General features: G+C 47.0%; 11 protein-coding genes across 11 annotated transcripts; 5 read left to right on the forward strand and 6 right to left on the reverse strand.

Moving 5' to 3' along the window:
- Nucleotides 1–639: 639 nt before the first annotated feature.
- Nucleotides 640–1,181, forward strand: BJ212DRAFT_1448324 (uncharacterized protein; the record flags this gene model as incomplete). The annotated part of the gene is made up of 3 exons (XM_041338529.1): nt 640–675; nt 759–1,037; nt 1,101–1,181. The coding sequence occupies 3 exons, from the start codon at nt 640–642 to the stop codon at nt 1,179–1,181; spliced, it is 396 nt and encodes a 131-aa protein (XP_041190219.1).
- A 2,691-nt stretch (nt 1,182–3,872) lies between these two features.
- On the reverse strand, nt 3,873–4,670 carry BJ212DRAFT_1373156 (uncharacterized protein). The gene is made up of 4 exons (XM_041336352.1): nt 4,646–4,670; nt 4,557–4,593; nt 4,067–4,487; nt 3,873–3,992 (listed from the first exon to the last, which is right to left on the reverse strand). The coding sequence occupies exon 3, from the start codon at nt 4,291–4,293 to the stop codon at nt 4,084–4,086; it is 210 nt and encodes a 69-aa protein (XP_041190220.1). The 5' UTR covers nt 4,294–4,487; nt 4,557–4,593; nt 4,646–4,670; the 3' UTR covers nt 3,873–3,992; nt 4,067–4,083.
- Nucleotides 4,671–4,801: 131 nt separating this feature from the next.
- BJ212DRAFT_1589249 (MFS general substrate transporter) lies at nt 4,802–7,364 on the forward strand (the record flags this gene model as incomplete). Its single annotated transcript, XM_041342452.1, has 19 exons — nt 4,802–4,938; nt 4,994–5,031; nt 5,093–5,102; nt 5,149–5,202; nt 5,255–5,281; nt 5,334–5,342; nt 5,394–5,483; nt 5,535–5,716; nt 5,776–5,793; nt 5,848–5,920; nt 5,971–6,021; nt 6,089–6,167; nt 6,217–6,260; nt 6,312–6,609; nt 6,674–6,701; nt 6,748–6,821; nt 6,877–6,962; nt 7,011–7,197; nt 7,259–7,364. 19 exons carry the CDS (start codon nt 4,802–4,804, stop codon nt 7,310–7,312), a joined length of 1,539 nt encoding a protein of 512 aa, XP_041190221.1. The 3' UTR covers nt 7,313–7,364.
- Nucleotides 7,365–7,552: 188 nt separating this feature from the next.
- Nucleotides 7,553–8,083, forward strand: BJ212DRAFT_1373163 (uncharacterized protein). Its single transcript, XM_041336353.1, has 4 exons — nt 7,553–7,660; nt 7,711–7,795; nt 7,852–7,921; nt 7,998–8,083. The coding sequence occupies exons 1-3, from the start codon at nt 7,578–7,580 to the stop codon at nt 7,906–7,908; spliced, it is 225 nt and encodes a 74-aa protein (XP_041190222.1). The 5' UTR covers nt 7,553–7,577; the 3' UTR covers nt 7,909–7,921; nt 7,998–8,083.
- Nucleotides 8,084–10,748: 2,665 nt separating this feature from the next.
- Nucleotides 10,749–11,476, reverse strand: BJ212DRAFT_1301825 (uncharacterized protein; the record flags this gene model as incomplete). Its single annotated transcript, XM_041333184.1, has 4 exons — nt 10,749–11,124; nt 11,190–11,267; nt 11,323–11,405; nt 11,468–11,476. 4 exons carry the CDS (start codon nt 11,474–11,476, stop codon nt 10,749–10,751), a joined length of 546 nt encoding a protein of 181 aa, XP_041190223.1.
- A 179-nt stretch (nt 11,477–11,655) lies between these two features.
- BJ212DRAFT_490938 (uncharacterized protein) lies at nt 11,656–12,340 on the reverse strand. The gene is made up of 2 exons (XM_041343328.1): nt 12,251–12,340; nt 11,656–12,186 (listed from the first exon to the last, which is right to left on the reverse strand). The coding sequence occupies exon 2, from the start codon at nt 12,144–12,146 to the stop codon at nt 11,835–11,837; it is 312 nt and encodes a 103-aa protein (XP_041190224.1). The 5' UTR covers nt 12,147–12,186; nt 12,251–12,340; the 3' UTR covers nt 11,656–11,834.
- Nucleotides 12,341–12,577: 237 nt separating this feature from the next.
- Nucleotides 12,578–13,736, forward strand: BJ212DRAFT_1277360 (mitochondrial carrier; the record flags this gene model as incomplete). Its single annotated transcript, XM_041331357.1, has 4 exons — nt 12,578–12,625; nt 12,693–12,848; nt 12,906–13,099; nt 13,136–13,736. 4 exons carry the CDS (start codon nt 12,578–12,580, stop codon nt 13,734–13,736), a joined length of 999 nt encoding a protein of 332 aa, XP_041190225.1.
- Nucleotides 13,737–13,852: 116 nt separating this feature from the next.
- Nucleotides 13,853–15,264, reverse strand: BJ212DRAFT_490960 (uncharacterized protein). The gene is made up of 4 exons (XM_041343329.1): nt 15,005–15,264; nt 14,554–14,951; nt 14,373–14,499; nt 13,853–14,316 (listed from the first exon to the last, which is right to left on the reverse strand). The coding sequence occupies exons 1-4, from the start codon at nt 15,137–15,139 to the stop codon at nt 13,969–13,971; spliced, it is 1,008 nt and encodes a 335-aa protein (XP_041190226.1). The 5' UTR covers nt 15,140–15,264; the 3' UTR covers nt 13,853–13,968.
- A 3,173-nt stretch (nt 15,265–18,437) lies between these two features.
- On the reverse strand, nt 18,438–19,539 carry BJ212DRAFT_1277301 (uncharacterized protein; the record flags this gene model as incomplete). The annotated part of the gene is made up of 4 exons (XM_041331353.1): nt 18,438–18,728; nt 18,779–18,905; nt 18,959–19,350; nt 19,405–19,539. The coding sequence occupies 4 exons, from the start codon at nt 19,537–19,539 to the stop codon at nt 18,438–18,440; spliced, it is 945 nt and encodes a 314-aa protein (XP_041190227.1).
- A 1,943-nt stretch (nt 19,540–21,482) lies between these two features.
- On the reverse strand, nt 21,483–22,465 carry BJ212DRAFT_491157 (uncharacterized protein). The gene is made up of 2 exons (XM_041343330.1): nt 21,946–22,465; nt 21,483–21,864 (listed from the first exon to the last, which is right to left on the reverse strand). Exons 1-2 carry the CDS (start codon nt 22,193–22,195, stop codon nt 21,608–21,610), a joined length of 507 nt encoding a protein of 168 aa, XP_041190228.1. The 5' UTR covers nt 22,196–22,465; the 3' UTR covers nt 21,483–21,607.
- Nucleotides 22,466–23,752: 1,287 nt separating this feature from the next.
- Nucleotides 23,753–24,499, forward strand: BJ212DRAFT_1301830 (uncharacterized protein; the record flags this gene model as incomplete). Its single annotated transcript, XM_041333185.1, has 4 exons — nt 23,753–23,761; nt 23,824–23,906; nt 23,962–24,039; nt 24,106–24,499. 4 exons carry the CDS (start codon nt 23,753–23,755, stop codon nt 24,497–24,499), a joined length of 564 nt encoding a protein of 187 aa, XP_041190229.1.
- Between the last annotated feature and the right edge of the window lie 1,554 nt (nt 24,500–26,053).

Genomic DNA, 26,053 nt, shown 5'->3' on the forward strand with positions numbered 1-26,053 from the left:
TATCTCTGTCTTAAAATAGGCATATCTTCACATCCCCTTGGCCAAATCACATGATCCAAGTGTCAGTTTGTAGCCAAGGGTTTGTAGTTCACACGCCCCCACCAACACTAAGCATGATTCCCACATGCATAGGCGCCATATTGTGTACACTGAAAAAGTACCAAACATTGTAACAGTTTTGCAAGTCACTGTACTTTTGACCAACCAACACCTTGACAAGCTCGCGGCATCTCACATTGACTTCACTACACGAGGCATGCTTGTAGGTTCTGTATTATCAAGAGCTGTGGCTTCTCTCTGTAAGTTTCTCTATATCTAACCTTTGTTGTCTTGCATACTTAATGGGCATGAAGATGAACCAAATGCACCTGTTGTCACACCTCAAGCAGAAGATGATATTGATGATGGCAAAGTTGTTGATGGTCTGACAGCTCTCGCTTTTGTACAGCTCGCAAGGACACCTCATAAGTGGTGTTGTAATATGGTCTGCCTCAATACCTTGACAACATTTGACAGAATGAAAACAGGCACAGACGGTAGCGGCACTGGCAGAGGAAGTTTGTGTTCCACACCTGCAATGTCTCATCCACTACTTCCTTTTCTCCCAACTCTTCCTTGACGACCCCCACAACCCTGAAGATGTACCTGCCACCAACTGCCCTCAACATGATGGGAGTATTCACATCTTCAATTCTGCGGCTGCAACATTTTATGCCCCCAGTGATCCCAGTGGCATCAGCGGCATGTGACATGAACAGATTTGCGCATGTCCACTCTGGCAGAATGTCTATGTGTGTAATGATTGCGTATTTGTCAACATCAATCCAGAGCTTGAAGGAATTGAAGGGCTTGAAGTCACCAGGGTTAAATGTTTTTTTTTTTCATTCAAATTTAATTGGGTCATGTATCCATGTGCCCTTGTTCAATGGTTTGACAAGGTTGGTGACCATGCTGATGAGGACACCAGCATGTGGATAGTCTGTCTGAGCACTCATGACAATGGCACCCCGAACCTCGCCATCATTCATCTCAAGACAGTCTACTGAGCAGCACATTTAATTCCTGTCTACGGACATGATTTCATTCCTAACAACATACAGTACCTTCATTCTTACGATGCTTTCAGCACATACTATGTTAACAAATTCACAGATCACCATGCCTTCGAGATAGCATCATAATCACCCGCTCCCAGTCCCACGAGTTCCCATATCTACTGTACTTGCTTCTTGTCCTTTTGCACTACATAATTAATTGCCAGCTTTTTATTCCTTGTACTGTCTACGGTACAAGTAAGCAAGTACATACGAGTGAGAACAATAACCAAATTTTGCGACAAGTAGCTAAAAAGTGCGTTAAGTAATGCGTGAATTTCCTGATGGGGAAGGGGTGCACCGCTACCTCATAATCTCCGCCAGACGACACCACGCACTTCGCAACAAAATTGACTATCGCCCACACCGCAGACCATCTGAAGAATCCTGAACAACTGAAAGTGTATCAAACGGTAAATCGCTCTTGCACTTCATAGCATGCACCCATCGGCTAGAGAAGGTTTTCGGAGACGTCACACCACCTGTCCACGACGAAGAGAAAATAAGTCGTCATCACGCCACTCCTTTATATTATACTCAGCATGCATTGACCATCTCAGAGATCTCACTCTTGGTCTTTGACGGATCTTGGCTCGCTTTTATGTGACACTCCTGCAAGTTAAATATCCCGCCAGTCTTTCCTGCAGGTATCAACAAAGGTTCTAGGCCGTTGGAGCTTTCTTTTACGGTTCAGGTTTGGGTCTCATCGTCGGTTACGGAGAACTGGTCTGTGTATTCAAGGTTTCCATAGGAGCACTCTAGATCGCAACATCAGTCGAGCTACGTCGTCAGCAACATCTATTGCAAACCAACAGAACAGCCTAGCCTTCGTCTTTCAGCCGGGACCCTTTATTCGACGTGGCAATCCGATCGCTATTGTGAGTGATCAATTCACTCTGATGCTAAACGCCGAGAGGATATCATATATTTCTCGCACACATGACCAATCATCCACAGAGGACTTTGAATTCACTATCCCTGCCGCTCTGCGCTCGTCATGACTGCGTGCTTGTAGGACAGACCGTCTTTAATCTGTTCCCTGCAAACATATAGTCGTCATGAATGCACAAATTAATCTTCATCACCTTGATACAGAAATTTTTCACTACTATTGCTGGAGAAGTGTTTTGAATTTATCTTCTAATTGCAACTTTCTTCCCCCTTCCAAGACGCCCGTGATATCTGTCCCACTGGCCGTTCAGATCTTGCATCTCGCCATTACGTCAACGGCGATGTCCACAGAACATCTCTATTTGTGATCGAATCATCGTTTCCGCACCACGTTAAAAGCACAGCCAGGATCATCATCCTCCCCCGAACTTTTGGTTATCATCGAGGGCCAATGGTAGGAGTTACTCAATCTTGTTTAAAAATCGCTCAACATCTTCTGGAACGATCGCTTGTGCATTCAGCATCGAGCACATCCAACACCGGCACCACCTCAAGATCACTGGCTAGTCTATCCAGTGTGCATGCTAAAATCATTGAGTTTCAAAGGCGTCTTTCTTGATGCAACTGTGGAGGACTACCTTACCATGAAAACCCCTTCCTTGGTGCGTTGCTACGTTATAATATGGTCGTATGGTACAACGGGAACTTGTCCGCGTTAGAAATTCGCCAGACGGGCAGTGCTGACGACCGGCTGTGTTGCTACACTTTTATCTCTGCTCTCTAGATGGGCTTGATGCTACATGCTGTTTCAAAGATTCAAGGATTGATTTAATCTCGCTTTCAGATTGTGCGGAGATTGATTGACAGTCGGCGTCCTCTTGGCAATCAGACATGCGCTAGTAGGAGGCCCTGGACAGTGGGAATGAGCATAGCACCGGGTTAGAAAAGGGAAGATTTCTTGATTATCTGAAAATCAGGTCACTCGTTATTAATAATTATTGATAATCTCAAAACTGCAGTGTGATGGTGGTGCTCGATGATCATACACATGCCGGAATCTGCTGGCAGGCTCGCTGCACAAAGTGAGTTAAATGCGTGCATCTGCTACGCATAACCTTGACTTTCGAAGGTGCTTTTCTTGATAGAATCAAACTGTGGTCAGCCCAACTGCATGTTTCAAGGGAACATTCACGTCGAAGTGGACAGCGACTCTGCCCTGCCATGCACAGCTTAAATATACTATTATTACTACCGAAGCTCAGCGATCCACGTTAGATTGACGTGACGATAGGTGGATGCTGTGACCGAGTCATGATTCTGTTTCAAGGAACGGACATCCCGCATGATCTCCATAAAAGCACTGTATCATCTACACGAACGCTGTCGCTTACCAAGTCTTCTACATTGGCCTGCTGTCTCCAGACCTCATGGTGCGTTAATTTGTGACTGGCATCTGCACCTTAAACCCGGCCACTCATCATTTCCACAGGGCTCAACTTCTGTGAGATCTGGCATTTATTACGGTGTTTACCAAATGGTCCAGTTCGTGCAGATGTTTGTCCTGGGACCACGTCTCGTCCTTAGCACTCGAGATTATAACGCTAAGCTGGTGGCCAACTCTGACGGAGAAACTCGCATGAGTACAATCGTTCTCCAAGAGTGCGGGCATGTGTCAACCAGCGTTGATGTGTAGCAGGGAAATGATGGTCAACATTAGATTTTACAAATTGAATCACAGATAATGTGCAGTCAGCACATATATTTTGTGGCATTGCCTTAATGGAGCTTCGTCGTGGTATTTATGTTGTGATTTGGAGGGTCGATCAGTCAAAATCAATGATGCCTGATCCGACGCGTGAAAGTGCCAGGGCTTGTCAACTTTGTCAAAGGTACGTCTGCCCCAAGCCGCTACTCACTGTCACCGCTCGACGTCTGGGTACAACATGTGAATTCTTAACTTTTCCGAACGAAAATATGCCGATGAGGGTTTCACAGGAAGTAGGAATGCTGAACAAAAGCGAGCGCTCAGTGACCATTTCCGTGCATGACTTATAAAGTCGACAATGAAATAATAGGCTCACAGAAAGATGCCTGGAACTCAAACGAGTGAGTTCAAGTTGTCGATGTCTGAGACTCCCAATGACATCCATCCATGAGTAAATGTGACATGTGTTGATAGTCTCCAGCTCCACACACAGCGCAACATAACATGTGGGTCATACGCTGACGAGTTGAGCATCAATCTGTGTTTTATACTGGTCTGGATTGCTGAGTGTGCCGCCATGTGAGCCATGTCACGGACCAACATCCAGCTGAGCGCCTTGACAGAAATACGATCTCTTAATTGAACCCAAAATCAAAGAAGTCACAACTCTTGCCTATCGTAGCTCTGAGGTATCCGCAGTAGAATGTTCGAAGTTGGGCTTCCTTGTTCACGTAGGAAGGGGAGCAAACGACACGAGAAGTTGAACTCGATTGGAAACTCTTGGACCTGAAACAACGCTTGTTGCACACCGTGACCATAAATAATTGTTCGGTGAGGATTTACTTTCCTGTTCCTGAAGTACTCACTTTGCCAGTGACAGGGAAAGTCGGACTCATACGATGACTGGTGAGTGTCAGTGCGTGGATGCGCGTGTTCGCTTCATGGAACCGAAAGCTAGGCCCGATATGAATTGCCGCTTAGACCATCAGGGATTCACGTCATCGTTATCACGATGCTTTGACATGCCCAATGAAACAGTATAAATGGGCGAATCAACCTGCAAGCGCCGGAAGCTTCTTCCTTCAAGGTGTCACCTTCACGTCCTCTCAAAATGAGTTTGGAATCCTCTAGTGGTGTACTCAAAGACCAGAAACGTGCAGAGGTCTTCGTGTCTGAAGTTGATACTGGCGCTCAGCTAGTTGCTGGGTTGAATTCAACTCTTGAGCCCGATGAGGCTTTGAGAGTAAGGTACGCTCTGAAAACTGCACGAAGATCAGCATTGTTCAAAAATATTTCGTTCCAGGAGGAAGATCGATAGATATGTCATGCCTCTGATGTGTGGTTAGTCGGCTGCTCGGTACTCAGTTGTTTAAACCGATTGCATCTGACGATTGCTGTTCAGTTCTTTACGGGTTAGTTGGCTGCGTTCACCACAGATTAGCGCTTACGTGCGCATAGGATCCAATTCATGGACAAGTTAACCTTGGGTTCTGCGGCCATCCTTGGAATTCAGTAAGGACTGTACATCGAGACCAGCCGAACCGGCACTGACGTGTGTTATCAGGCAGGCCGCGCACCTGACTACGAATGAGTAAGATATCCCTATCCTTGGAGTCGTAAGTCTAATGGTCAACTGTCTTTAGGTACAATTGGTGAGGCACATGCACTACTCGAGTTTGCATAGTCCTCACACTATCTTTCAGGCTTGGCACTGCATTCTATCTTGGTTACATTCTCTTCCAGTATCCCCAGAATCTTGCCCTTCAAAGATTCCCGGTCGGGAAGTGGATGAGGTAGGCTTCACAGGCGTTATCAATGCGAACACCGTTGACAGCATGTAACAGTATCAATATCTTCATCTGGACAGTTGTACTTGCATCTCATGCAGCGTGCAAGAGCTTTCGTGGGCTTCTTGTCGTGCGCTTGTTGCTGGGCGTATGTGAGGGGTCGATCACTGCTGGATTCTTGATCATTAGCTCCATGTTCTACACGCGGACGGAACAGACGCTACGGGTTGGGTATTGGTGTAAGCTCCCATTTGCAAATGATTGACAAAGTCGACTAATTGGACGCTTTGGAATCTAGCTCTGATGCTTGGCACTGGTGCGCTTACTCAAATGTATATTCGATCTTGCTGCCCAAGCCAGTGAAATCTAGCCCAAATAATATCTGGTTTCATCAGCTTTGGTGTTTTGCACATCAAAACCACAGGGTTTGAACCATGGCAATGGTCCGCCATTTCATTTTCATTGTTCCATATTCTACTCTGATAGATCGCAGGCTTATGATCATCACCGCTATAATGACGATGATCCTTGCGATCTTATTTTGGTGAGTTTATGAAACAGATATTCCCCGCGCCTAATCTCTATAACCGAGACGTTTTCACCTAATAAAGGTTCTTGTTTCCTGATTCGCCTACGAATGCCTGGTTCCTTACTCCCGATGAGCGAGTGAAAGCCGTGCAGCGCCTCAAGGTATGTCTGTTAAGTTATGATATTAGCCATTATCTTACAATTAGCATAGGAAAACCAAACAGGGGTGGAAAACAAACACTTCAAGATGGAGCAGTATGTATTCGATGCAATTGTGATTTTCATCCCTCACGTACACATCTTTAGAATGATCGAAGCCCTGACTGACCCCAAGACATGGCTCTTCGCTCTCCTCTCGGCTCTATGCAATGTGCCTAGCTCAATGTTAAATCAACAATCACTCATCCTTGCTTCGTTCGGATTCAGCTATCTACAGACAACTCTCTTGTCCTGTATTCCTGGTGTGATTCAAATATTGACAATCTTCACTGGTGTTCGGCTTGCAATACGACGGCCTAATTCCAGAGCATACGTCGCTGCTATGTACTTTGTCCCGGCGTGGTTGGGCGTCTTGCTGGTCAATCTAATTCCTTGGTCGAATCAGGTGCGTGGTTTGCTTCTGCGAGTTCATCAAGTTGTCTTTGATATTGTATCTCACATGATATCAGGCTGGACTTCTTGCCGGCCAGTTCCTAGGTGCGTGTGATGCTTGTAGTGTTTTTCTATGCTCATCGTTCCAAAGCTGGATTCCCGGTGCCCGGATTCGTACTGACATTATCATGGCTAAATAACGTGACTGCTGGTCATACAAAGAAGGTAGGTACTCCTGCCAGTTATTGAACTCGCTCCTCAAGTGAAAACCAACCTGCAGGTTGTTACTAACGCCACTATACTCTCGGCTTACTGCGTTGGCAACGCAGCTGGTCCTTTGATGTGGAAGGCACAATATAAGCCGCGGTAGGTCATTTCATCGGACTTTAAGGAAAGATAATTAATACTAAACAGCAACCACATCCCATGGGCTGTGATCGGCACATGCTACGTCGCCTGCCCGTTACTTCTCCTTGTCATCCGTGCCGTTCTCGTCCGGGAAAATCGAATCCGCGATGCAGAGCCTGTTGATGACGGAGAAGAATATGTTATCGAGCGAATCACAGAGGATGGGAAGCATGTGGAAGTCAAAGTTGACAAGGTGCGTCCTCCGAATCGGCGATTGGTTTCCGTGTACAATGCTGATATTCTGTCTGCATTAGGAATTCCTGGATCTGACAGATAGGCAGAATAGGGATTTCAGATACGTTTTGTAATAATATTAAGCAATCTTGGTCCTTGATCCGGTAATTAGTATTGCGAAATGGCATCGTGTTCATTGATGGCACGGTCTACATACGTGGTGACGGCGACAAGTCGGAGTGATGCATTGATGTACAGGAGAGACTTAAGTGACAACATACAGTTGGAAAGTAATGCAATGCGCACGTAGCAGATACATGGCTTAGTAGCAAGAACACTGGGTTTGTATTTAAGTCAAAAGAGTGAGGCAACTGGGATTGTATTACATGGGCACGCAACATGTCAGAAACCAAGCAATCAGATAAGGGATATATAGATGTTCAGGAAAGTAACGTGTGGGTGAGGCTGCGGCGATGCCAGACCTAGCATGATGGATGATTCCCACAAAAGAAGACATACAACTATAACTCACCTGCGTAGAACCTGGCGTCAAGTTCAGTAGGCAGTGTAATAGATCTCATCCGAGTCAACGTCAAGTTCCTCACGCTTCCCCACATCTAGCAGCAATTTACGCTTGTCAACCTCCGCATGGTGATGAGTTATGAATACTCACCTTGCGCGGGGTACGCTACAGCATGAACCACAGCGACGATGGACGCGAGCATGCTGAAGACAAGAGAAAGCTTCATGTTTGAGTTAAGAGGTGCGATTGGTACTTTGTCAATGCATTACATTGGAATCTTCAAGAGAACTTTATACCTTTTCGTTACGAGGTCCGCTCATGACTCAGGTCACCTGAATTGGTTGAAGCCTTATCCACTCAAAACTTTTGAAAAGGGATTGTTCTAAGTGGACGATCACAGTAATCAGTGCTCAGCCTCATTGAAAAATCAATCATCACTCACAACCCCAACAGGCAAGACTATCAAGCCCGAATCTTCATCTCCGGGTCGGTTCTGTGCATGGGGCAAGTCCTCTCACACGAGAAAGTGATATGTAAGATGGACAATACCCCGCCGATCAGAGGACGGTTGCAAATATCGTCATATATGCCGATATACGATTATATATAGAACAGGTTTTCGTTAATATATTGGAGTATGAAGTTAGACAAGCGCCCCGTTCACCTTCAGACGTTTTCTATCGTGAATTAGATTCGCTGCGTGCGAACGATTCAGAATCTGTGCGCAGGTCAAGCACGGCTTTCTCGCCAGCACAAACCCATTCATCTTCCAAAACACTTTTCTCGGCTCCAAAGCATGACTTGAAGGAGTGAGTGATTCGGAGTGCATGTGGAGCAGCATGCATGCCAGGGGGTTCATGCGAATTACTTCTGCGGGATCAAATGTTCCATCATGGTCCCTATATATATTGTTAGATAAAGCCACATATAACTTAGGAAAATCACTGGTCGCATCAACGTAGAACACTGAGGCTGTATTTCGCATTCGCATGATAATTTGAAGATCACGACAACCCGACCGCAGTCGGGAAAGACGCAAGCACCATCAGCTGCCAAAAATACACATCAGCACTAGGACTCAAATGAAAATCAGGAAACTTTACTTCTATTAATACCAGTAGTTCTTGATGCTGATCCTGCCATATCACTGGGACGAGTCGATACTAAACACGAAAAATACTTGCTACCTAGTAAGCCTGACTTTTGACTGTATGGTACCCATGAGGTAGTGGTCGGGATCCGTGCCGTCCTATGCACTAGTATCAACTATGTACGAATTCTCCCAGGTCCTTTCCACCATTGGTACGCGTTTCAGAGAGGCTGAACAAAGTCAGCGTCAACTCACATCAGGTGGTGGCGTTATCAGCACCCTCGATTATTAATATTTCACTCTTGCTGAGGCATATCACATCAAGGTCTTATACACAGATCTTGATGACAAAAATTGCAACAATGTTCGGTTCCAGGATCCAGTTTCTGATTGCAGGGGTAAGCCCTCTGTAAACGCGCCGCTAATTACCGCTCTTGCTGGAATGAGGAACTCGACACGACGCATGTGGGGCTCCATAGTTAATGGTGACTCGAAATTATTACCGGTATCCCATGGAAGTCAGTTGTCATAGCCGTGTTGATGTTAATACTAATTATAACCTTCATTATCGTCCTTTTGTGGCTTCGCTATCAGACATATCAGAATCGAGGCGCGACTCAAACAACAACATTTGGGGCCTGGACGCTGAAAGAAGTGAGTACTGATACACGACCGGCACTAAAAAGCTGATCCAAAGGACTGACCAGCACGACGTTAGAAAACAAGGAGGGTGTGCGACTCGCAAGCAAGTGAGTTTGGTTGGATACTTGACCTTGAGAGGTGAATCTACTTCGCCGGCTTTGAGAATATCCTCAAGCGAGTTGGCAGCACTGAGGTTTAGGTGGCAGGAAAATTTGGACGACGCACCATCGCGAGTTATCCTGGCCCAAGCGGCATCGATTTCTGGGAAGGAGGGCTATGATAGATAGAAGAAAAGTCGAGGGTTCTATTGAATCTTACGACCATGGAGTCGACAGCACTACTTGAGCTGTAACAGATCATCAACACCATATGTTAACTGTCGGAGGATGTCCGCTCACTCACAGTATATAGAAATGTCATCCATAGCGCGAAAAAGAGCATCGATGTGCATATCAACGCGCCATGGTTCCACATGGGCCACACACGAAGGATATGCGACTTGGGACGACATTCTGTACGGAACATTTTTGCATCACCAAATGATTTCTCCTCACTATCATTGTCAACAGTATCGACAAAAGAGTACTGTGAAGAATCTGTGATCATGGCCCTGGAGGAACTCTGTTTGAACTTTGCTGAACTCGAGGGTTGTAGGGATAGTTGGGAACACGCGAGGGTAGATGCGATACACCCTGTCAGCTGTGTCTTAGGTGTGTTAGGTTATCGTATACCAGTCCAGTCGGTGTGAGAGTTACATGCCCCAGGGCCCCCAGCGGAGCGCTGGAAGGGAGGTAGTATTCAATGGAAAAGCGCAGGCCTGGGATGATTGGAGAAGTGTGAGGGACTCGCTGGAGAAGCCCGAGATGGGTTTGATCAAGGAACCGGCGAGAATCGGCATGGACACTCATGGACATAAGGCATGCTCAATTCTTCAGTAGCAAAACTCTGGGCTACCCGTGAAGGCAGATTTTGAAAGCAGGGAGTCCCATGTGTGAATTGTGACAGTACTGGCTAGAGCCAAGGGCTCCTAATTTTACACAACCATACTCTATTTGTATTCCATAGACACCTCCGTCCCGTACCAGTGTCCATACCACGATTTAACGATAGGAGCGTATTACATTGATAAAAGAGTGTATTAGCCTTTAGCTATAGACAAAACATCGCAAAGTACTTTAGATACGTGATAAATGAGATATATAAACGAGTGGAAGGGTGTCGAGTCCAGACATAAACGAGCGAAAAAACACCGTCAAGAAAGAAGGAAAAAAAGAAAGAAAGAAGTGATAGTTGTCAAATTTCGAGATCATGCAAACTATTGACGCCTATAATCATACCCCGGAAACTCCGAAGGGCGCCTCTGCATCAATTCAGGACACATGCATCCTTCAGTCCACCCATTTTGGGCCCGAGCCGGTCCGGTATACATAGTATACTCGTCCGCGGTATCTGCTGACCCGTATAAGACTCCCAACGATTGGTTGTGGATAGGTGGGGGTTGGTACTGGTATGATGTACCAGAGAGCAGGGGCTGTGCTGGAGGCTGGGACTCTGTTGCGGAGGTGGCACCACGACCGCGCGGCAGAGGAACATAACCATGTTTTTTCTTGCGGTGGCACGTGAGAAGGGAGGGGTTGTGAGTCTTGAAGTCACAACCATCGTGAGGACAGATGTGGCGTTGCTCGCCCGCACTAAAATAAAATAAAGTAAAATCGTTCATCAGGTGGAATCCGTGAAGGGGATGATTGAGCCGTACTGTTTAGCAGAATGGATGTCGTAGCTGGCTTTTAGCATTGTCGCAAAGTCACACCCGGGCCAGGTGCAGAGGTACCCTCTGCGTGACCGAATATAAGTGAGTGAGCTGTATACTACAGAGGAGAAACACGTACTTCGCTGAATGTGTGGCCTCATGTTTCTTCATGTCGGGAAACCTAGCGAAAGTTTGGTTGCAGCCAGCAGAACAAACGTAGAACTAAGTATTTCAACAGTCAGTCTTCAAGTTAGTGCAAGAAGCATGCGCATGATTGGGCTTACCTTAGACATGATTGGTTATAGAAGAATATGAGTGGGGGTACTACTTGATTCTGTGAGGTGAATGTGTGATTCAGCTTGGGGTGATGATGATGCTGGGTAGGTATTGGGGTAGGTATATATACGACTCCCGGCGGTGGACATGTCATTGTGCTTTGCGGTGGACAGACACATGCGGAGTTGCGCTTTTCGGTGTACAAACGCCTGTGGAGTTCGTACAGGGACGCTTTGTGAAGATTACCAGTGGATGTGGGCCATGTGACACGTGAGTACATTGTCCTTGAAGCAACCACACCAGTCTGAAGGCTTCATTATCTGTTACAGCATCGAGCTAACACCGGGATAGAGTTATTTGCCAGAGACATGTGCGTCAACTCGACGTGGAGAGCTGAGTAAGGACTGGCATGGAATTGCGTGACACTGAGGTCCGACAGGGTTTTGGAGGTCTTTGTCGCCATGACCAGCCTGAGCCCTGCATCAGGTAGTCACTCGGCCAATCACTTAAGTCGCTAGGTGATTTGCATGTCCAAGCGTAGTATTTTGAGGGTTCCCTCCTTGCGGGCATGACCGGGTGAGAATTGTCAATTTTAGTGATGAGATGGTCGAAGCAATGAGATCGGACGCGCGATTGATATAGTCCGTGCATGTTAATGTACCCGCATACCAATGATAGACAGTACATCGACGTGATGTTGAAGCAAAGAGGGGACTGATTGTTGAGTCTGCAGTTGACATCCTTGTATGAATGTAAGTATGAGTGGATCACCGGGAACGCACTAGACGTACCAGAAAAGGTGGTAGTTCCGACGTCCAAGTATGCCGGAGTTGTACATTTTACACGGAACCCAACGAAGTATACCGAAGTTGTGCATTCTTGCAGTTACTTGGTCTCACTCCGAGTCACTGAGGCTGAGGTTTACATAACCGGTTCAGCCAAATAAACTCGTTAATCGTTAATCAGCATGACAGCGGCGGACCGACGGTACAGCACGTGTACAGCACTTCCTTCATGCACTGACTGCATAGTACTCTTGAAGTCCGTCTTTCCCTGCTTTCATCACCCCATTCATTATCAACATGGAGGTAGCATCCGACCCATTATCTTGGGCCTCAATGCCCCCATCTGCGATGCGAGCAGTAAAGGATATCATGTTCGGGAGTGTGCGTTTTCGAGGCTGATTTAAGTTTTCTTGAGCCGCATGAATAACAATTAGTTCCTGTGACACAGATCGCAGGCATGGTCTCCAAAGTTTTTGAGCACCCATTCGACTTGACAAAAGTGCGATTACAATCTCAAGTTCTCGATACCACCGCTAGATTCAATGGACCAATAGACTGTCTCGTCAAAACATGGGAAAATGAAGGCGTTAGAGGTCTTTACCGCGTATGTAATCTCTTCTCAATAGAACTTCTTGTTGGCGTGAGCTCATACTGGTTGTAGGGCCTTCCGGCACCAATAGTGGCTGCCATGCTGGAGAATGCTTCATTGTTCGTGTCATATAGTGAACTTCAAAACGTGATACGGCAGATCAATTCCCAGCCCTTGTCACACGAACTGTCGTTACCTCAGCTTGCATTGGCTGGTGCAGGCGCAGGCGCCATCACTAGTTTTTTACTGCAAGTCACCCACGCCTGGTATACAAGTTATAATTAACGCTTATTTTCGACTAGCACACCCGTGGAGCTTGTAAAATGTAAAATGCAAGTACAGATGATTGCTCCCAAGCCGCTTTCAGTCTCGATACCTGAATCTACCGCAGCAGCAACCCTAGACTCAAGCCTCGGACCCATCCTTCGACCCCTTCCCGGTCCTATAGCCGTTCTCATGTCCGTCATCCGCACAGAGGGCCTCCGCGGCCTTTGGCTCGGCCAAACTGGCACCCTCATTCGTGAATGCGGTGGTGGAGCTGCATGGTTCGCCACAAAAGAGTTCGTCGGAACAACGCTAATAAAGCGGCGCGGCTCCGAGCTTACACGGAAAGACATCGTCCCATGGGAATCTGCGTTGTCTGGTGCATGCGCAGGCGGTGTATTCAACTTTTCTATGTTCCCCGCCGACAGTATCAAGAGTACGATGCAAACTGAGGAAGACTTACGTCCTCGAGGCAGTAATGCCCCCAAGCCAACGTTCCTTGGCACCGCGAAAGCAATGTATAGGGCGCAGGGTGTGAAGGGGCTTTACGCTGGGTGTGGTATTACTGTTGCTCGAGCAATACCCAGCAGTGCCATTATATTCCTGATCTACGATGGCCTAAGTAGCCGCTTTGGGTAGTGAAATAGGCACGAGAACAAATTACAACATTGCTAATCTGTCATGCATACGCGACTACATCTATCTATCAAATTGAAATAGGACTCATGCACAACTAACATCGTGCACGGATCTAGAGTATATAATGTCTTGTTTGATGACCGTCTAGTCTCCGGTAGCTGGCGCAATAGATACAATAAACGACAGTCGATATAACACGCTCTGTATTCAACCCAGAAACGTCTCTATGGCGTTATAATATTCCGACAAATTTCGCGGTCAAGAACAAAATATTTCGAACGACCAACACGCGAAAAGCTAAGCATGCTTCTTCAATAGATACCAGATAATGAATAAGGACTGCGAATGAGAACTCAGCAAAAAGGCCTTTTTTCGGCGAATTTTTGCCAAGAATCCACACCAGAGCTGTGGCAAATAGGCAGCTCCCCGTGATGTATGGGTTTTCGATGAAAGCCAACATAACAAGCATGTGACAAACTGTCAGTATGACCTTCGTCTTGCGGATAGAACCAAGACAGACGGGTATGGTGGGGACGCCGGTCTTCATATCATCTTCGAAATCACGGACATCGGTCATGATCTATAGACATGGTCAGGGTCAGGGTTAAATCCTGGGATCATATACTGTCCACTTACTGCATGGCATGAGCGATTGACGGTCGACCAGACTATCAGTTGAACAGTACTCCACGGAGACGGTAGCGTATCAGCCAGACTTCCTGATCTCGACAATACGGTTAGGACAACAGTGTGAATACCACATCTGAAAAGCATTGGTTTACGCGTACAACGTTCAAGGGTAGACATGCAGACTGACCCTCGAATGATACCATTAAAAATGGCTTTCATGCCGGGGATGCGTTTGATAACCAGAATAGGCGCGGACACAGGAAGCTGGTGCTCGTCCTCGTCTTTAACAGACCTCCAGAGGAGGCGCTTCAAAACCAGCCCGAACTTCGCGAAGTTGAGCGGAGTAGTCCAAAGCAAGGCAGGAAGTACGAACGCCGCCGTCGCGAGGACCGTCGAAATTGGGCATACAGATAGTGCGAATGCGAGGAGCACAGCATTAGCAGTGAGGAAGGTTCGTGCATATACAAACCAACATGCGAGGTGTGGATCGCGTGCATTGTTGTGGTTAGACGAAAAGACCTCCTCTTTATCCTTGAGATGGTCAATGCCGATAGCAAGGACATCCGATGTCACGCAGATGATTATCTGCGAATATAAATTGAGTGCGATGTCCTACGGTATTGAATCAGTGAGCATACCGGTCTCCAGTCGAGCTTTCCACTGGCGGACATGACGTAGGACATGAAGGACGAGAGAGCCAAGCTGTTCATCGATATCACGATGGGCCGCAAGAAGAGCTCATCTGAAAGCTTCGTAACTGTGAGGATTGTCATCTCAATTCGAGCTTCAACATATGCCAGTCTGCTGCTGTTTATAGTGGGCCCGGGCGACCAAGTTTAACGGCACAAATCGTTCTCGGGTCATTAAAGATTTTCTGCGTGGGATAGTCAAACTCCGTGTTTTCGGGACTCGAAGTGCAATATTCTTGACAGTATGCGTGACAGAACAAATGGAGATACCATTTGAAACTATCAGAACGCGAAATTTAGGAAGTCATATATACGTTCCCGAATCCGGTTGTACATGGACAGAGTCCCAGACCAGTTGGTTCAACAGGATCATGTAACGTGCGCTGGGTACACAAATATGCAGCACTTACATTATGGTTATGTCATCACTGAAGTCTCTATTCCTGGTGCGTATCGATAAGTAGAGATTGTGAAGATGGTCCACCAACAGCAACGCCACACCCGGTCCGGGTATGTATGCGGACCTATCGGCTTCTCACAGTTGTAAGTCGCTGACCGTCAACTACTTTGATCGAGCAGCTGATAGTGACATCATCAGCTCTCGAGTCCAACCGAGATTTCGGGCTCGGTCTGATCGCAATTCATTTTATATCCGAGATTGATATCTCGTTGGGTCGATCAGAACCGAACGGAGAGGGGAGAAGTAATATAGCACTCACTTTTCCAACTTATCCCCATTTCTGGCGTGCATACTACTACTACGGGTCACGGGTGTGCATTCGAGTCCCGTTCATTCAAGGTTCGCTGGTTCTGAGAAGCGTCTAGTGGCTTCCCAAAATGTCGGATAGAAGCTGGCTCAGCTAAACAGCAAACGTTCTAGTTGCCTGTCGACATTCACTTTCTACAGCGATGGATCGAACGAACAGACCTATCCAACACTGTCAGCGACGTAGATCTATTCTTGGGAAACAGATGGTTCCTTTTTGTCTCAGTTCACTGACCGCCGTAAGGATATAGAGAACGTGCGAGGGACAGACCCACATGTAGCTGAATCTTTACCCATAACTGTTGCAGTCGATATTTTATTCGCTGCGGAAACGACTAGCAAATCTGCCTGCGATCTGTAGATTTTTGAGTTAAGTACACCTTACCTAGCATGATGATAATTTGGAAGACAGGGCAACATCAAGAGGGTTGGAATTGCCAGATTGAGGATCCGAGGTTGTGACACCAGCTGTGAAGAGTGCGAAGAGTACCACAAATGTAACAGCCGATACTGCATATGCCGGTGTAAAAAAGATAGACAGGTCAGTGAACACGACATGGCATCATCGACTGCAGAAACTTGCTTGCAATTCCGCCACACATCGACACAAGAGATTGACGCCACAAGTGCTTTTGACGAGTCACAGTTGCAGTTCACCTGTCGCAAAGTCTTAGTGAAAGTATACCAGAGCGGAACAGAATCACAGATCTCCTGCAGTTGAATATCGAACTTCCCGGACTCTTGGTGCGAACTTGGGAAATGACAACTTTTGTGTTGAAGGCTTTACCTTTCCATTAAGCAAAGTGAATAGTATTACAGTGCTATGGCGCTATCTAGCAGAAAAAGAGTCAACGAACAGGAAGTTCATGAATGATTTCGTCAGATTACCTGCTTTCATGGGTCTGACAGTCTCTGGGGCGGTCGGCACTCGGGGTGAGCCTGGGTGAGTCGCGACCTCCAACAGAACTCCACTCTGAGCCACTCTTGCATACAATGAATATGCGCCAGTAGCAGTGTCTAGGAATTAGCATCACCTGACCCGTTACACGTTACAGGCGAACTTCAAGTCACTGCGTGGCGCTAAGCGCTCACGTGCGGCCATTCAATATTCAATTTCCATCAGTTCAAGCTTTAATTATTGCAGCCCGTGCCTCTCTCCGTCTCCATCTCTCGAAACACTGTTATGAACAAACCGTCCATGAAATCAAATCTTGAAACCACTGCTATCAAGCCAAATGCTACTCCCGACATCCCAAACGGCCCATACTCTCGCTCCTCAATTTACCCCTTGCTGCTGGCCAAAGAACGAGGTCACCACCTTGGTTCTCCATGCCGGAATGCTCGAGGAAGACTGGTATATACCCTATAAATCAGTATAATGGTCTGTTAGAAGTTCGAACCATTGACCAAGAGCGTGTCAATAGTCCAGCAAGATACTTTGGGCTGTGTATCACGCTTGTGTTAGCCAGGATGACTGACGAGTCATGTTTATGCTGAACACTTCTGCGATCGATCAACCAGGCCCTTCATCTCGTTGGCATTCTTCCACGCAGGGCAGTTTCCACTACAGTTCGACCTCTCCATTGACAGGAATGCCTTGACTGCTTGTGACGGCTCAAATCTATCTGGATGTACTTGCGCTTTACTGGACACATCCTCCCCACCAACTTGAAGTAGTGGGTGCTCTCGGGTTCTCGAGGTTGAATTTTTAGGTATGCTACGTTTTAAAATTCAGTTATCGTCGATCGCTTAAACTTGACTAGCATTCCTGCAGTAAGTCTGGGGCGCGGCCCTCGGAATTTGAAAATGTTGTTGTAAAGTTTAGGACCTTAGTACACCTGCCCCTCGGGCTGCCACTTGTGCTTAGTGAAGCCGCGAACGGGTTTACTGAGCGCAACCACGTGGAATATCCTGGGTTAATGTCGACATTGTCCAGACAAGAACTTCGACCGTGACGATCATTAGGACTGAAAATCTCTCTCAGCCGAAAAAAATGTCAAACGTCGAATCGTCAATGGTCCAGCGCGTGCCTGGCCCAGTCAGAAACTCGAACAGCGAGTCAAACTCTGCGTTACGAGTGTAAATCTGCTTTATGCCTGCACATGTGCTCGCATCATCTTTGTGACTTTCTTGGATCACTGAGGACTAGTTGCAGGTAAGGAGAATTGCTGGATTCATTTACACCATCCCCTTATACAGCATTCTCGTCAAAAGTGCGCTTCCGTTGTGGCTTGCGAGGGGTGCATGCCAGTGGAACGGGTCGAGACCAGGTCGTCGTGTCAATAAACACAGATAAGGCTGGTCCAGTCGAAGGCATGAGTGGGGAGCTCAGCTGTCGTGCAGGGCATCAGCGTATGTTGAGTTTATGGCTCATCATTTCGTTGGTGGTGGATCCTGAACGATATTGCAAGGCGGTCGTGTGTGACGGTGCAATTTTCGTTATCATGGTCAGGAAATTGTGCTTATGCACATAAGATGTCTAGGTAGGTAACTTAACACAATGAGTATGGTGAGACGACAACAAAGATATAATCTACGCAACTGACTATGAATATATCCTTCGATAGTCAGTTGCATCTAGAGACGTTTCTAACAAGTTTCTAAGGTACTTTTTGATTATAATTGAAGATACTGCCTCGTCAACAAATACCAGATAATAAACAAGGACTGTGAATGAGAGCTAAACAAGAACGCCTTTTTCGGCGAGTGTTTGCCGAGAATCCACACAAGAGCTGCAGCAAATACACAGCTTCCCATAATGTATGGGTTTTCGATGAAAGCTAACATAACCAGCATATGACAAGCCGTCAATATGACCTTCGTTTTAAGTATGGAACCGAGAAGGACAGGTATAGTGGGGACGCCGGCTTTCATATCGTCTTCGAAATCACGGACATCAGTCATGATCTATGGACATGATCAGGGTCAAATCATGTGATCATATAATGTCTACTTACTGCGTGGCATGAGCGGTTGACGGTCGACCAGACCATTAATTGAACAACACTCCATGGAGACGGCAGCGTGTTAGTCAGATTGCCTGATCCTGACAACACGGAGAGGACCACAGTGTAGATGCCACATCTGAAGAGCATTAGTTTACGCGTGCATCATTCAAGGCGAACACGCAGACGTACCCTCGAATGATGCCATTAAATATGGCTTTCATGCCAGGGATGCGTTTAATAACAAGGACAGGCGCAGATGCAGAAGGTTGGTGCTTGTCTTCTCCAAACCTCCCGAGGAGACGCCTCGAGATCAGCGTAAACTTCTTGAAGCTGATCGGAGTGGTCCAGAGCAAGGCAGGGGCGACGAACGCTGCCGTGGTGAGGAGCGTCGAAATTGGACACTGAGATAGTGCCAATGCAAGGAGTACAGCGCTGGCGGCAAGGAAGGTTCGTGCATATATAAACCAAGAGGCGAGGCGTGGGTCATTGGTATCATTGCAATCCGACGAAAATTCCTCCTCTTTATCCTTAAGATGGTCAGCACCCATGGCAAGGATATCCGACGTAACACAGATGGTTATCTGCAGAGACGATTGTATCAGCGATATTATTCAGTATTAAATTGATGAACGTACCGGTCTCCAGTCGATACTTCCGTTGGCGGACATGACATAGGACATAAGGGTTGACAGGGCTAAGCTGTTCATCGATATTACGATGGGTCGCAAGAAGAGTTCATCTGCAAGTTTCGGGATTGTGAGGGTTGACATGTTGATTGAGTCTGAGGAGTAGACAAATGCTACTCTCCCCCGCTTTTTATACTGGTGCAACTGCGTTCCGTCACTCGAAAGACTGGCACGGATCAGTTATGTCATCTTATCTGTACGGGATCAGAATCAACGTTCAAACCTGTGTTTTTTTCAGCACTCGCGCCCCCGGTTTTTGCCTTGCTTAAGCTTTCGATATCTGGCCAGGCCAAAAGCAGTGCGAGAAGTCGCGCTGGCAAAAAATTCTATAGTCCAACCCAGGTGGTTCGAATTCATAGACAGTGTCCTACAACAGTTGGTCAATAAGACCACGTGAAGGCAGTATCGATACACAGCCATGTACTCGTGTGCTGCGCAGCACTTACATTCGAACATTTTGGCTTGTTTTCGATTCCTACTATCATACAAAAGTGGCGTTAAACGTTCTGGTTACCTGTCGACCATCTTTTCGTCTCATGAGTGAGAAGAAACAAAACCAGACCTGGCCATCACTCCGTCGATGTCGTAGATTTGCTCTTGGGAGATGCATATTTTTGCACCCAGTTACACCGAAGTTCACCGTGAAGAGGAGTCATGACCTATATCTTTGTATTACGTCATGCAGCACATGGGGGTGTCATTATTTTTAGCAGATCTATAAAGAGGCCTTCAATATTGCTCGACAATCACTGCTGTACCTATTATTAAAGTTTATACTTCACGAGGGGAGTTTGGTAGTCGTAACTGCTGATAGTGGTGAAACGATAGAAGTGGAGTGGCCTCCTTGTTATTAGTATATGCCACTGGTACAACGGTTCCGAACGTGCATTTTCAAGCTGGGTGTGATAAGGCGGTATAAGTATGTGCATTGTGATTCCCTGGCAGAGCGCATCAAAACTGGTATGCCACTGGCGCCTTGATAAGGAGGTGGTGATGCTGGTAAATCCGTATATGAAAAGAACAGGTACTAGGCCCGGCACTAGCTGCAGAGACGCCCAAGAGCGCCCAAGAGATGTCGTTAGAGATATGGAGCGCCCTGTTACCCTTCCGAAGGTACTTCCGCAAAGCGCGCGCTTGACCGCATTTGGATGCAAAAGCCCTGTTTGTCAAAAACTCAGACTGCAGCAGTGCAGTTTCACATGCAACACATGTACCGGCGAGTAACAGGAACCTAGTGGCGGTCTAACAACTTTCTGGCGCTAGCTAACGCGAACGTGAACAGCAATGACGAGCTCGGAGTCACCTAAACCTCAATCTGCTTTGCAATCAGGGGTTCGCGTTGCGAAACTTCTAACCTTGCTCCGATATGGTCGGTGCTTTGAATTTCTGCAATTGCTACAGTTCCGAGTTCCCAGATTTTAGATCTAGATTGTTTCTTATCTCCAAACAAATCATCGATAGTCTTCCATCGACAACATGACCTTGCTCTGCAGGGTGACTCAGCCTACAACTTGGGTTGTTCACTACCATCACTTTACTGAGAGTCCTCATCTAGCTCCCAAGTCAACCTCCACCGCACCAAACACCACTCATTCGTCACTTTTGTTACCTTCGTCCTTCTCCAGTCATTGAAGGCGCACTTTTCAAGTTAGTGCCCATGCCCTCGTATGACCACTGCTGTCCTCCACCAAAGCCCGCCCAACTCATCCTACCGACAACGCCGGGCACATTGTCATGTAGTAGTTCAGCATTGATGTTTCCAGCCTCAACGTTGCAACCACATCTCTTAGGTCTGCAGATATGGGGGATCGTACTGTTCGTATCTTATCGACATCATCCTCGCCAGGTATTCCAAAACACGAGCCTCCACTGGTACCACCGTCATCCCTTGCCACACCCGTGAGCTCGCTTTCCGGATAAAACATGAGTATTCCCCTCGCAACTACTACAGGACAACCTTCTCGCACTCGCAAACGGCAACTCGAACAGCAGTGATGAATTTGAAGTTCGATATGTTGTCCGTTTCAAGATCCTTTACCGAAGTTGCACGAGCTTAGAACATAAAGACATGTCTCCTTAATGTATTTGGAAATAAAATTATCATATCTCCATAATGTTGTGTTCGTTGTGATCAAATTTGCTTGCATTTTTCTTAAATCACCTTCCGTCTTATGTGGTTTATTAGGTAGAATAAGGCTAAATACTCCGACATTTTCCTGGTGACTGGGCGGAAACAGGAAGTAGTGGGAGGGCCTCCGGAGGTCACACTCTGGCATGGGGGTGCTGGTGAGGTTTCGAGGTGCGAGGCAGCGCCAGGCTTCGCGCGGTTGGTTAGGCCTGGCACATGGCGCGGGCCGGGAAAGACCGGAGGGTGCGGGTTGGAGGTTAAGTGTGGTAGGCGGAGGGAGACTGCAGGGTTTGCGTAGTGGGCATTAGCAAACGTGTGATGGCAAGGTGCTTAGCCTTATATACGAGCAGAAAATACCTTACCAAGCGGTGCTGGAGCCGGAGGTCTTGACCTCTGAGGTAACGCACACACGTGACATACGTTAATAGCTCTTGCCAACATTTGGCAGCCGAAGTACTTTGAGTCTAGTCTACCAGTGCTATAGTGTAGTGGGCAGAATGGCAGAAGTCGGAAAAAAAACAGTGTTGTGAGCATTTTCAACTCTTTTTGACTACATTTCTCAGCTATGGCAAAGATCATTCTAGCTACACCTTCTGATGTCAAATGTGTCATCTTGCACTCTCCGAGCCTCGAATATTAACTTGAACCTCTTCAATATCGAGTCAAGCCAGTTGGTACGATGCCTTTGTCAACCCTCTTCAGCTCCACTACGACACTACAACTGTATGAAACCAGAAGAAGGTTAACATTACCCGACACCGCTGTCCAAAATATCAGTCGGCCAGCTTTCTGTGACTTGTGCTCGACTCTATCAAACTCCTGGTTGGCTAAATCCGCTCTTGTGAGGCTTCGCAAGTGCGATCAATTAGATGGATTGAGTGCTATCAACGTGACTTTTGACGACTTCTGTCACGGGCCTCTGACTACTGCTGGCAATAGTCACTTGACAATTGCTATTGGCGGATTCAAAAGTGGCAGCATTCTGCCAACAACACTGAGGGTCCATATGACAGTGAGTGTTTGCTTTTGTTTTTAAAAGATTCCTCGATGATCGACTGAGAGCTTTTCTTGGAGATCAAGCCCGAAGGATTGATCTTGGGTGGTTGGATGTCATGTCAACCTAGGTGAATGTGTTGTGTTGGGCACAATATCTCAAAGGCCGGGTGCGTTGGAAAGCTGAGTCAGGTGGAGCCAGAAAACAAGTGTATTGGTTGCTGGGTAGTTTAATCTGCTTGCAAATTTTGTGGCTGCAGAGTCGTGATGACGCATGAAGCGCACGTCAAATGGGTATGTGATTACTCCTGATTCAATGTTTGCACTCATCTGTCATGTAAAGTGTCCCTCAAGTAACTGCATAGCTCTGCAAGAACGCACACCTCGGGCATACTTGGACGTTGAAACTTGTTAGTACGGTACGTTCCTGATATTCACTTGAACTTACATTCATACAAGGATATCAACCGCAGGCTCGAAAAGTCCTCTCTTTGCTCTAACATTACGTCGACGTACTGTTTAGCATTAGTAGCAATAGACACGAATGCACCGATCTGCATGGACTCTATCATTCGCGCGTCTGATCTCATTCCTTCACCACTGAAATTGACAATTCTTACCTGGTCATGCCTGCAAGGACGGAATCGTCAAAGCACTACGCTTGGACATACAAGGCATCTAGTTGATTAAGGGTGGTCGAGTGATTGCCTGTTGCAGGGCCCAGGCCGGTCACGACGACAAAGACCTCCAGAACTCTGTTGGACCTCGATGTTAAGCAATTCCATGTCAGTCCTTACTCAACTCTCCACGTCGAGTTGACGTACATATCTCTGGCAAATAACTCTATCCCGGTGTTAACTCAATGCTGTAACAGATAATGAAGCCTTCAAACGGGTGTGGTTCCTTCAAGGACAATGTACTCACGCGTCACATGGCCCACATCCACTAGTAATTTTCGCAAAGCGTCTCTATACGAACTCCACAGGCGTTTGTACACCGAAAAGCGCAACTCCGCATGTGTCTGTCCACCGCAAAGCACAATGGCACGACCACCGCCGGGAATCGTATATATACCTACCAATACCTACCCAGCACTATCATCACCCCAAGTTGAATCACACATTCACCTCACCAGAATCAAGTAGTACCCCCACTCATATTCTTCTATAACCAATCATGTCTAAGGTAAGCCCAATCATGCGCATGCTTCGTGCACTAACTTGAAGACTGACTGTTGAAATACTTAGTTCTACGTTTGTTCTGCTGGCTGCAACCAGACTTTCACCAGGTTTCCTGACATGAAGAAACATGAGGCCACTCATTCAGCGAAGTACGTGTTTCTCCTCTATGGTATACAGCTCAATCACTTATATTCGGTCACGCAGAGGGTACCTCTGCACCTGGCCCGGGTGTGACTTTGCGACAATGCTAAAAGCCAGCTACGACATCCATTCTGCTAAACAGTACGTGCTGAATCATCACCGTGATGGATTCCACCTGATGAACGATTTTACTTTATTTTATTTTAGTGCGGGCGAGCAACGCCACATCTGTCCTCACGATGGTTGTGACTTCAAGACTCACAACCCCTCCCTTCTCACGTGCCACCGCAAGAAAAAACATGGTTATGTTCCTCTGCCGCGCGGTCGTGGTGCCACCTCCGCAACAGAGTCCCAGCCTCCGGCACAGCACAACCCCCCGACACAGCCCCTGCCCTCTGGCACATCGTACCAATACCAACCCCCACCTATCAACAACCAATCGTTGGGAGTCTTATACGGGTCAGCAGATACCACGGACGAGTATACTATGTATACCGGACCCGCTCGGGCCCAAAATGGGTGGACTGAGGGATGCATGTGTCCTGAATTGATGCAGAGGCGCCCTTCGGAGTTTCCGGGGTATGAATATAGGCGTCATTAGTTTTGCATGATCTTGAAATATTTTGTGTCACTTTTTCTTTCTTTCTTGATGATGTTTTTGGTTTTGGTTTTTCACTCGTTTATGTCTGGCCTCGGCACCCATCCACTCGTTTATATCTCATTTATCACTTATCTAAAAACACTTTACGATGTTGTGTCTAAAGGCTAATACACTCTTTTCTATGTAAGCCGCTCCAAGTTGTGAATGTTCCCTATAGTACATATCGGAATTTAACGCCGCAGCGAGGTACGCGCGTAGGGTTCACTTCTTGTTCGATCTCAGTCCCAAATCAGCGAAGATAGTCGAAGTTATCACGTATGCACGCTGACAGAGAGGCCTGCTTGTAACACTATATAGGTATGGGTATGGGTATCGATATTTTAGACGCACGCTTCTATAAAAACACAATTTAACATTCTGTTTCCGTCAGCTTCCGGCCAACGATGGTGAACATCTGAGGCCCGGGTCATGCTGGCACGGACGCACTCAGCAGGTGACCTCGTGACCAATACGAAGTGAGACGACCATAACTGAAGAACAACCCCGCAGTACCTAACTTCACAAGAAACTTCTCCCGTTACTTATTTCAATGCTGATACCAAAAGGGGAAATGGTGGGAGACACCCACTTTTTTCTTGCGACCGGGAGCTACATCGACGGTGCGTATGGAAATTCCTACAGGAAGCAAGCTGAACTTCCTATGCTGGCGCCGGAGCGATTTTGATTATGGCGTCTTTACAGGTCGAGTGCTGAAACGCAGCGAGTCGAGCAAATTATCCTAATGAAGGGGAGATGACGGGCTCGCAGGTGGAGCTGCGCGACTGGACGAAGGGTTGGCACCCCAGAAGTCGTTTCCCGTACCAGTGCAAGAATGCAGGTACGAAAAACTATACCGACATGTTTCTGTTACTGTGCTGCTGCTTGGAGACGAGACAGGCGTCAAAGGTCTAAACGAGATGAAATTAGGAAGGGATAAGCCTTACAACTGATTGGGGCACATCGCTCGGTGGAGTTCCCAGAGGTCCCTGACAAAGAGGTGAGATACAGTATGAAAGAAAAGCAGAAATAAGTAGCTTCTGAGAGAGCTTTCGGGCACTCTGGTAGGCGACTGGGTTGCCCCTTTGTCTCTATCATATTCAATGGTTTTGAATCTTTTGGCGAGGAATAAATTAGGAATGCATCAAGAAGCAGTTGAAAAACAACTGACAGTAGATAACCACGATAAGCGGTGTATTCCCGGGACCGGCGATCGATAACTCCTGGAACCAGAGGTCCCGCGAAGATCTGGATCTACGTTGTAGATGTAGATGTAGATAATTGTTCAACTGTATCCGAGGGTCTACGAAAAAAAATATCAAAAAGCGTATATCATGATATCATATAGACTCACTAGACCAGTGTGTGTCATACTCATCCCCTCAACTATACTACGTTGTTGACTGCTGGGGTGATTCTGATCTTGGGGTCATGCGGCATGGTGGTTAACAACCACTTCAGACTTGAGCTTGAGCGCCTGTACCTGCCTCTCTGGTAAACCATTATTTCCTGCGCCAT

The sequence above is a fragment of the Suillus subaureus genome, assembly GCF_016647635.1.
Source record: "Suillus subaureus strain MN1 chromosome Unknown BJ212scaffold_28, whole genome shotgun sequence".
Taxonomy (NCBI): Eukaryota; Fungi; Basidiomycota; class Agaricomycetes; order Boletales; family Suillaceae; genus Suillus; species Suillus subaureus.

Bases quoted from the DNA above. Each gene is read 5' to 3' on its own strand.
- BJ212DRAFT_1373156 (XM_041336352.1), bottom strand. From the start codon at position 4,293: ATGTTGGTCCGTGACATGGCTCACATGGCGGCACACTCAGCAATCCAG.
- BJ212DRAFT_1373163 (XM_041336353.1), top strand. From the start codon at position 7,578: ATGTCAGAAACCAAGCAATCAGATAAGGGATATATAGATGTTCAGGAA. The intron at 7,661-7,710 runs CTAGCATGATGG...ACTATAACTCAC, and splicing joins AGGCTGCGGCGATGCCAGAC to CTGCGTAGAACCTGGCGTCA. The intron at 7,796-7,851 runs CTAGCAGCAATT...ATGAATACTCAC, and splicing joins TTCCTCACGCTTCCCCACAT to CTTGCGCGGGGTACGCTACA.
- BJ212DRAFT_490938 (XM_041343328.1), bottom strand. From the start codon at position 12,146: ATGTACTGTCTATCATTGGTATGCGGGTACATTAACATGCACGGACTA.
- BJ212DRAFT_490960 (XM_041343329.1), bottom strand. From the start codon at position 15,139: ATGACAATCCTCACAGTTACGAAGCTTTCAGATGAGCTCTTCTTGCGG. The intron at 14,952-15,004 runs GTATGCTCACTG...TTATATTCGCAG, and splicing joins GAAAGCTCGACTGGAGACCG to ATAATCATCTGCGTGACATC. The intron at 14,317-14,372 runs GTAAGTGGACAG...CCATGTCTATAG, and splicing joins TCAATCGCTCATGCCATGCA to ATCATGACCGATGTCCGTGA.
- BJ212DRAFT_491157 (XM_041343330.1), bottom strand. From the start codon at position 22,195: ATGACACATTTGACATCAGAAGGTGTAGCTAGAATGATCTTTGCCATA. The intron at 21,865-21,945 runs GTAAGGTATTTT...CAAACCCTGCAG, and splicing joins TCCGGCTCCAGCACCGCTTG to TCTCCCTCCGCCTACCACAC.